General features: G+C 39.5%; 1 protein-coding gene across 1 annotated transcript in view; it reads left to right on the top strand.

Annotated features, from left to right (window-relative positions):
- LOC107094157 (plastin-3-like) overlaps positions 1–6,400 on the top strand; it is a 20,849-nt gene extending 14,449 nt beyond the window's left edge. Inside the window, exons 11-15 of the mRNA XM_015389597.1 lie at positions 1,223–1,368; positions 1,465–1,598; positions 1,814–1,937; positions 3,442–3,566; positions 6,093–6,400. Of these exons, the coding sequence (XP_015245083.1) occupies positions 1,223–1,368; positions 1,465–1,598; positions 1,814–1,937; positions 3,442–3,566; positions 6,093–6,225 (662 nt within the window). The 3' untranslated portion in view covers positions 6,226–6,400. The remainder of the gene's footprint in view (positions 1–1,222; positions 1,369–1,464; positions 1,599–1,813; positions 1,938–3,441; positions 3,567–6,092) is intronic.
- The last annotated feature ends 3,642 nt before the right edge of the window (positions 6,401–10,042 follow it).

Here is a 10,042-nt window from a genome sequence, read left to right on the forward strand (position 1 = left end):
ATGCACTATCTATACTTAACAATACAGAGTGGGTTTACATAAATAGATAGTTGTGGTAAGAGCCTGTTTTTGAAAATGGATCGCATACATGCATCATACGCTATTATCTCATTGGCAATGGGATGTGAAGTAACCTTTTTTAATGTAGTCTAGTGAAATAAATCAGTAATTAAATAGGAAACACGGGGCAACATGAATGGAGCGAGGCGTTACATTCACAGCTGGGAATAATTTAACAGCCAGTTAAATAAGACAATCCACATGTATCAGTCACATCATGGAGCCATTGCGCGCAGCTCCAAGCTGACTGTCAGGGTTTTGGTTGAGGTTGAGGACCCATATGCAGAGGCAGAGAGGCTGAGGTGATTTCTTGGAGTTTAATGGGGGAAAAAAAAAAACATAAACAAAGGCAGGAGACATCTGGGGAAACCAAACATAAGGAGCCAGGGAGAGACGAGGTAGGTAGACAACAGCATGGGAGGACAGCAAAGACAAGGAACCAACCTAGAGTGACAGCTGAGGGAGAGTATATGTAGCTGACTGAGACAAAGGGAGGGCTAACGAGCTGACAAGGAGCAGGTGTGAGGAGACAACGAGGGAGCCAAGGGGAAAGGAACACACACAAGAGGGCAAAAGAGGACAACAACAGAAAAACCTGAAAACTAACATAAATCTAGAAACTACAAAAAAATAGGAATTAAACCAATAAAACTAGAAAACAAGGAGCAAAGTAAAGAACAACAGAACCAAGACAATGACAGTGACACCAAAAGTTCCATACCACACGTCTCTGGAACCGTTGTAGTTAGAGGTCTGAAATTTTCTGCATTTGTGGTTGACATGATGTAGAGCAAATATAATACAATAAAACCTGCTTTTTCTCAAGAATGTCTTTATTACTGCTGTTTAAAAAAGACCTATAATTTCCAAGAATAAAAAAAACAACAACTTTGAGTCATTTTTGAACTGATGCAGGGTGGTCTGTGTTCTAGTCACCCAAATTTTCTTTATATATTAATAGACTAGAGAATGTTAGCTTTCAAATAATGTATTGCACATGTAATTTGGGCTTACCGTTCGTAAGTTATTTGCTTTTCCATTTGGGTATGCAAAATAGGCCAGGATTACCCAAAATGAGGTGGATGTTAAGAGATTAACTGGTCCAAGCTCGCTCCGAACTCAGCACGGATCGGTTTTCAGAGGTTAGTGTAAATGGGGCTTATGTGTTTGTTTGCGTTTGCATGCAGAGATCTACAGGACGCCATGGTGATTCTGCAGTTGTATGAAAAGATCAAAGTACCGGTGGACTGGGGCAACAGAGTCAACCTTCCTCCTTTCAAGGGAGTAGGAGGAGGTCGCATAAAGAAGGTCAGTATGGACCACAGCAAGACTTCAGATTCAATCAAGAACTTTTAAATTAGAATACTGTACATCTGCTTGTTTTCCTGTCTTTCTCTTTAACAGATTGAAAACTGTAACTACGCTGTGGAGCTGGGAAAACAGAAAGCCGGATTTTCCCTTGTGGGGATCGGAGGTCAAGACCTGAATGAGGGAAACGAGACTCTCACCCTGGCGTTGGTGTGGCAGCTGATGAGGAGGTGATTTACCGTTTCACCTTCTAGCTAGAATTAGCAAAACTACAAAGCTTTGACTGTGAGTAGTTGGCATAGAGGTAAAGCTCAGCTGCATCACTGGAAGAACAACCTAAAACACAGAAACTTTATGGGAAAGTTTTATATTTATTGTAATTTTATTAAGAAAACAGCACAATATCTGGTCAGAGGAGCTAATAACGACATTCAACCCGATACAGGTACACTTTAAACATCCTGGAGGACCTCGGAGATGGAGAGGTGGCTGGAGAAGATCTGATCATCTCGTGGGTCAACAAGACTTTGAAGGAAGCTGGCAAGAGTTCCTCCATCAAAAGCTTTAAGGCAAGAGATACAGCTGATAACCAAAACCAGCAAGAAGCTCATTTTATTCTTAACTCCCCCTAATTTACATTAAAAACCACATGGTTGGGTTTAATGTGGGAGATTAACACTAAATAACACATCATGCTGTCGAACAGACCTCAACTTTTTATTAAGACATTGAAAACAACAAGATATTTCCAGCCTGATGTTAATGAAGGAATAGCCTTACCACATCAATAAAAGCTCCAGAAAGCAGATTTTGCCTGATGTAGGTCCCTACACTGCAAAAAATAGAAATCTCAATAAGTTATTTTTTCTTAAAATAAGTGTGTTTTTCCTTGAATTGAGGAGGTAAGTAAGACACTTTGCCAATGGAACAAGACAATTTCCTTTTACAATAAGAAAAAACTATTTTATCGTCTTATTTCAAGTAAATATTATCTAACTATCTTATTTTATGAGTAAAAATACTCATTCCATTGGCAGATCATCTTATTTACCTGCTCAAATTAAGGGTAAATATACTTAATTTAAGAATTTTTTTACTTATTTCTGGATTGTTTTTGCAGTGTATATTATGAAAAAGTCAGATATTCAGGAGATGACTCCTTTAAATAGAGTCCACCTAGTTTTTTAAGATGTTTTTACAGAACATTATTGAACCACCAGCATCATGAAGAACATGTGAGAACTGTTGGATGTCTTAAAGTCATGTAGAAATAGTACTAATATGTATGACAGAGGTAACGGATTAGCATACTACGGTCTGGATCCAGACCCACCTGCTGGCTAAACTCGACCCAACCTGATTTATATATTACTGCATGTTGTCTGACGACAGTGTCTAATTTAACTTGCACCGCTTCTCCTGTTAATACGGTAAAGCCTTCCAGAGCGCCGGCACCAGGCTACAGGTCATACAAATTAGCCAATGAGCTGCTGTCAGTCTGGGTTGCTGCTGCTGCTACTTTTAGACACAGCAGGCAAACCTGTGGGAAGCCGGGCGATGGGAAAGAAGGAGAAGATGATGAGAAAAAGAGAGCAGAGAAAGAAAAGTGAAATGGTGCTCAAAGATGACCCTGCACATTTAGAGGATGTTTGGCTCAACCTGCTGCTGTGAATCAGGATTCTCCACCATGAACAGAATCAAAAACAAATATCAATCCAGACTCAAAATGAGCACCTTGATATTTGCTTTAGAATGGCTTAGTCTCCATTCAGACAGTAACAGATTATAATAAAAATTTTCTCCGGACCTTTACTGGTTTATAATTTTCTTTATTCGGACGCGGCTGATTTTTAACTGTTTACCCCTGCTGTAGAAGAAAGTGCTGTGGTCAGATTAGATCCAGATTCAGTGTTTGGCCTCCATCAGCAGCACTGTGTGGTTAAAGGGGAATCTTTAACCACCAACATGCAGCCATAGCTATAGTACAAAGGTTTATAAAAAAAAAAAAAAAATGTCCATGTGTTATCATTTTCAGAGGTTATGCTAATTTATGGTGTTTGTTTCTTTGTTAAGGACAAATCTATCAGCACCAGCCTTCCAGCTCTGGACCTGATTGATGCCATCCAGCCTCAGAGCGTGAACTATGACCTGGTGAAGAAAGAGAGTCTGTCCGACGAGGACAAGCTGGACAACGCCAAGTAATTAGCTAATTGACTTTCCTCGAACCAACCAATCATTTTAGGTCTTATAGGGATCCATGACTAGCTGAACATGTTGGCCTAAATTTGTTGTAATTTTTCTATTTACTTCAAAAAATGTCTGTTTGTAATATGTAAACAATTTATAATTACTCCAAAAATTATATATAATATATTATATATCCTATATTTTTCACCCATGGAGGTTACCTGTTACAGGTGCAATGCATGCTGGGTAGATTACGCGGTTACCTCTGACTGGACAGGAAGCTACAGAGTAAACGTGGGAAGGCTAACATTAGCAGAGTTGTTTTTTATCGTATCGTGTGTCACATGTTACACTGCATCGCTGCCTCAAAGTTTTCACGAGCCATTATACGTGAGATATTTGCAAATGTAATTGACTTTTCATCTACTGCTTAGTATATTAGCTAGAAATAACGCCATTAGCTGCAGCTAACGTGAAATCCAAGTCAAAACAAAAATTGATGGACGACTGTTTGAAGTTACAGTAAAGCACCTTTCAGTCGTCGTAACTCATCATTCTAACATATCTGACAAAATGTTTTGATGCTAATGCTAACCGCTAACAGGCTCAATTAGAAATCAGCATTGTTTGTAGATTAGCTCCCTATCTGGGTTAGCATCTCCTATTAGCAGCTCTATAGCCAACTCTCCTATCTTCCTCCGTTTGGTCCTCCTCACTTTCACCTCCTGTTGTGATTTCTACTTTCTCATCCATTTAAATGCGCTCTGGTTCTAATTGAAAAGGGTGATGCCACGTTCAGACAGCAAGCAGCAAAGGCAGCAGGAGCAGCTAGTATACTTGAGAAGTCAATGGTTGACGCACATCTAGGTGCAGGAAAAGGTCCCGAAGCGCGTTTTGAGAAGCAAGACTAGCGCGTTCTGAGCTTCTGAGCATCTGATGGCGGGAAACGCTGTGAAAGCAGCAGCAACTGGAGTTGGAAAAATTTTAATTTTGCTGCTGGAAAGCACCACATCAACCAATCAGAGGAGCTGATCTGGGAGCTGGCAGGGAGACGGACACAGTGCTGCTGATGCAGAGCGCTATGATCATTCCTCTGAAACAGTTTATTAACACCTAAATTAACTTAATATGTCAAAACCTGCTGGCAAAATATGTCCGCTTTTATTATTCTGGTGCCAGTAGTTTGGATTACGTACATGAAAAACGCTAACATCTGCTTCTAGCCGCTGCAAACAGTAGCGGCAAACCTTGAAGGGGCAACCGGGTCAGAAGCTGCTGTTGAATGGGATTCCCAGTGAAAGCGCACTGCTGGTGTACGGGGGTCTGAGCGTCTCCGACAGCGAAATAATATTTGAAGGCAGGATGGTAATCTAGATGAACTGACTTCATAGATGTAGTTTTCAGGTGGACCATCTCACTTAAATACATATTAAAACAACTTTTTACCCACTGATCACAGAAAATATAGCTGCCATTGTTACAGGCAAAGAAAGTAAAGGGTAGCTCCGCCCAACGCGCATCAGACCCATTTTTTAACCGCACAGCTGGAACAAAGAGGCTTCAGCTGCGCATCAGAAATAAACTTGTACAAGCATCGAAAATGAATCAGTATGCGCGTTTCTGCTGCTCCTGCTGCTTATGATCTAAAGGTAGCATGAAATGGTTTAACGAGGCTAAATACATTTTGCATGTTTTCTAAGCCATACTCAATCTTTGTTGGACTACTCTATAAAGCTTTGAACTCAACGCTAATTCAGCCATTTTGAATTGAAGAAGCTTCCTAGATGGGAAACAAAACGTCTTAAAACTTGGATACAAATTCAAGTGGATTGTTTTTTTTTACTTTTTTGGAAAGAGCTAAAAGACCTATCATTATTTACCCATGATGCATTGCAGCTTAGACAAAAAGGCAAAGTCAGGGTGGTAATGTTATTTACATTTTTTAAACAGTGTCCTGACAGGTTATGTGGCAATAAGAATAATTGTCTTGATGCCGAAAAAGACCCCAACAGATTTCACTTTCAAAAGTGGAGCAGTACAGCTATCGCCACTTGATTTATGCATAAAAATAGCTTTATTATAATTATGCACGGAGCATTACAGATTATATGGAGACTGCAATGTAAGTAGAACAGGAAAGGAAAACAAAAAAATTAGAAAAGATGAAAGAAAGAGGAGATAAAAGTGAGATAACGATAAAACATCTTCTGTCTGCCTCATCAACTGCAAAGAGATGTAAAAAGAACAGCACAACCAATGAACATAGTATAAGAGATATAATAAAGTAGCACCTTGATACTATCACTGAAGTATAAGTAGTATTATTTAATCTGACATGTATACTGTGGTAGCTGAAGATAAGAATATAGGCTTTCTGTCTTTTACATTTTTAACGCTAAACAGCTTACAGCAGCTTTATTGAGCTGTTTTAGATCTAAAATAAATATTTATCAAATAAAATCAGTTGTTATAGCTGATTGTAGATCCTTATAAACTATGTTTCCATAGTAACTTCATTTAAACCTTCCCTGCCCCAGGTATGCCATCTCCATGGCAAGGAAGATCGGCGCCAAAGTCTACGCCCTGCCTGAGGACTTGGTAGAAGTCAACCCCAAAATGGTGATGACCATCTTTGCCTGCCTGATGGGGCGGGGCATGAAGAAGGCCTAAGGAGCAGCGTGGACACACCTACCCACCCTGATTGACACACACACACACAAGGACTGTCTAATCCTGCTGAGATATCTGATTTTTTTTTTAGTTTAGACATTTTTTTTTCCTGTGCTGTCTGACTTTTAAGAGAAACATCATCAAAAATCTGAAATGTGAGCAGCAATAATAAAAACATAATCAAGTTCACAATCATTCAAATATTTAGGGTTACATCTAACTTGGAGAGAAAATTAGAGATCACTGATGGGACCACATGTTCACCTGTAGTGGAAATAGTGTGTTAGACCCTGTGACACATGTTATGGCTCTGTGTAATTTCATGTTTTCTGTATGTCACTGCTTTCTCAGCTCTGCTGTTTGGCAGCCTGCTCACATTTATCAAAATAAGCCATAAAAATCCTCACAGATGCCTTTAATTGTGGCCTAGTTAGATTATAGAAGGTCTGTACAGTGGATGTCGTTTATCAGGACTGAGACTGAATATATCCAAAAAACATTTTGTTCTAGAAAGAAGGCAAAAAATGAATGAAACCTGGGTATAAATATTTCTTTCCAACTTTTTCTAACCTTAATAATATTAAAGTAGTTATTTCATCACACTAGTTTGCTGTTTTCTTGTAGTTTTCACAATCAAATTGTGAACAAATGCTGCAGCTCAATGTGTTTTTCCTCTCCACCGTCGCTGCATGCATGCTCGGTATGAGCGATTGCTGCAGAGTCATCCACACCATGCAAGCGACTGTAATGTCTTCACGTTAATCCAGAAGGAGTGAATCCTGAGAAGTCAGTGCCTGGATGCAGTCAAGGAAAACTTCTAGCCAGTCTGTCTGGAGGAGCTGATTGTCTCTCTAAAGTGCCTTGAGATGACATGCTGTGAATTGGGGCAGTAGAAATACATCCGAATTGTAACTGAATTTAGTTTTGCTGCTTTTTCACACATTCCTCTGCATCTGTAATGTTTTAATGTCTGTCAAACGAGTCATTCCCGTTTCTGCTTTCCAATCATTTCAGTGCAGTTCAAGCTGGCTGAAAACACTCTGTGTACAATCATATCTCTTGTTTTAAATAAATATGTTTTTTCATTGGTTTTGGCAGTCTTCTGTGCATACTTAGTAAAATTGTCATGATTTATTACAAATATATACCAGAACAATTAGAACACCCTCAATATGGACTACCCTGTGATTTCCAAGATATTCACTACATTCAGACTTTTCTGCATCCTTGGCAATTATTCAAAATGATTTAAAACCTAACAGTAATTACCACCCTATCCTACATGTATTACTCTGCACATTATATCCTTCAAGGCCAAGTGGTCACAATGCCACAGATGTTACATCTGTATATTCATATTTACTGTAGATAAAAGAGAGATTTGTTGTTGGACCAGATAGAAATAAATGTATATCAGTTCTGTCAGGGTTACACATTGTTCATATATATTCTGCTTCTTACATTATCTATATCAGAGGTCACAGAGTAGCGGACCGTGATCCGGATCCAGACCCACCTGCTGGCTAACATTTATAAATTACTGCATGTTGTCTGATACCAGTGTCTAACTTTACTTGCGCTGCTTCTCATGTCAATACGGTAAAGCCCTCCAGAGCATCCGGCACCAGGCTACATGTGATACAAATGATCCAATGAGCTGCTGGCAGTCTGGGTTGCTGCTGCTGCTACTTTTAGACACAGCAGGCAAACCTGTGGCAAGCCGGGCGATGGAAAAGAAGGAGAAGATGATGAGAAAAAGAGAGCAGAGAAAGTGTGGACTGCTGGGATAACTGTGCTGAACTGGTGAAAGAAAAGAGAAATGGTGCTCAAAGATGACCCTGCACATTTAGAGGATGTTTGGCTCAACCTGCTGCTGTGAAGCAGGATTCTCCACCATGAACAGAATTAATAATAAATATGGATCCAGGCTCAAAATGAGCTCCTTGATCTGTGCTTTAGAATGGCTTAGTCTCCATTCAAACCAGGTTTAAAGCCTTGCAGGGCAGCATAAAGCCCACTGCCAACATTAAGACAGAAAAAAGAACGAAAAAAGAAAGAAACAGTCAGTTTAAGTGTTTAATAAAATATGTGAATCAGGAAATTGTCTACATATCAAACTGAAAGATTGTTGTTTTCTACTTAAAAAACATTTTATACTTTTTTATTAAAAAATTAATTACATAACATGGATGCATAAAAAACTCATATTATTTCAGTATTAAATTCTGTTTAAAGTAACAATTTATAATTCAAAATGCCTCCGGACCTTTACTGGTTGTTAATTTTCTTTATTTGGGCTGCGCTGATTTTTAAATGGTTCCCCCTGATCTATAATCCAAGGTGATAATGGCAACAGCCCAGCTGATATTTCTCTCCAGGATGGAGTCGCAGCCAATCAGGCCAAACAGACCAGATGAAGCTCATTCATTTTGTTTATCACATTTACCCCAACATAAACCATTGTCGGTATATCCCTAACCCTAAAGGGCTATTTATACTCCAGCAGTGTGTCGCAGGTATGACAGAGATATTTTTGATTTATGCCCAATATTGAAGTGTGCTCTGCGATATATTATTCCACGCCATAAGGCAAGAGGGACAATCAGGAACTAGCTGTGGGTCTAAATACGGCCGAGGCGGTGAGGAAGTGGGGGCCAGTTTGCGCAACAACGGAGGGACATTAAGGCGAAAAAAGAGCGGGGATCCAGGTAGAAAAAGGGTCCCAGCGTCATCACGCACCTAGCTCTTCTAGCTGATCCATCTTCACGAGTCACTTTCCGAAAAGGCGGTCATACAAACAATCTGGTAAGGTACCAAACAGGAAATACACACAGTATAGAGAGGATGTAGATTTGACCAGTCAGAGGCCTCTAAAAAACACATGTATTGATTACCAACTCTTGAATGTGGACTGTCCACAGCTACCACTGAGCTACTGGCTCCTCTACACTCAACCCTGACCTCACACACAATTTTTGTGAAAGTGAATCAGTATTTTACTGTAGTGTTTTTTAGTCTTGCACCGATAACGATAACAGTATCGGGCAGGGCCCCGATCCAGCACTAAAATGATGGTATCGGTATTGGCAAGTACCATCAAATGGGGCACCGATACCATTTTGATACCAAAAGTTTATTCAACTATTGTCACCCATTCCAGGTAGGCAATAAAAAGTTCTACTGGATTCACTTTATATTAGTCTTTTTCCTGCTTCACAAAGGAAGGCAGCAGCTTGGCAAAGCCATGATGGCAATTATTTTACATCACAGTAGTATGCAGTTCTTCATATCTTCGTAACTGTATGGTATCGGTAATGCTATAATTAAAATATTAAAGCGATTTGTCTCATTTCATCTATACCAACAACACACTATGTCAAAGCTATAAGAGTTGATAAAAAATGAAGGAAAATAGTGTATAAGAGCCCTCGATGGAGCCAGATGTTTGACTTTTCCTGAAATCAGTGAATCACTAATCTTTCTCAGCTAAAAGTTACCAATTGGTTAAATAAAAAACAGATTTTCTTTTATCTGAAACAATGTTTCTAGGCAGACGTGGTCCTAAATATATTTCTCAGTCCGTAACCAGTGGAGCACACGAAGACACAGCAGCAGCCCAGAGGCCACTTCAATCAGGGTTGTTGAATTCAGATGAGCCTGGTAGTTAAAGAGGAACACCCACAGACACACATACGTACCATTTACAATTTAGATGATGCTTTTCGAGTGCACCATGTGATCATCCCTTTTATTGGTTACATTTGGCTGCTTCATCTATTCCAGCTGTCCTCTGTGTGTTTGTTTGTCCATTATGTTT

The sequence above is a fragment of the Cyprinodon variegatus genome, unplaced genomic scaffold, assembly GCF_000732505.1.
Source record: "Cyprinodon variegatus isolate N-32 unplaced genomic scaffold, C_variegatus-1.0 Scaffold467, whole genome shotgun sequence".
Taxonomy (NCBI): Eukaryota; Metazoa; Chordata; class Actinopteri; order Cyprinodontiformes; family Cyprinodontidae; genus Cyprinodon; species Cyprinodon variegatus.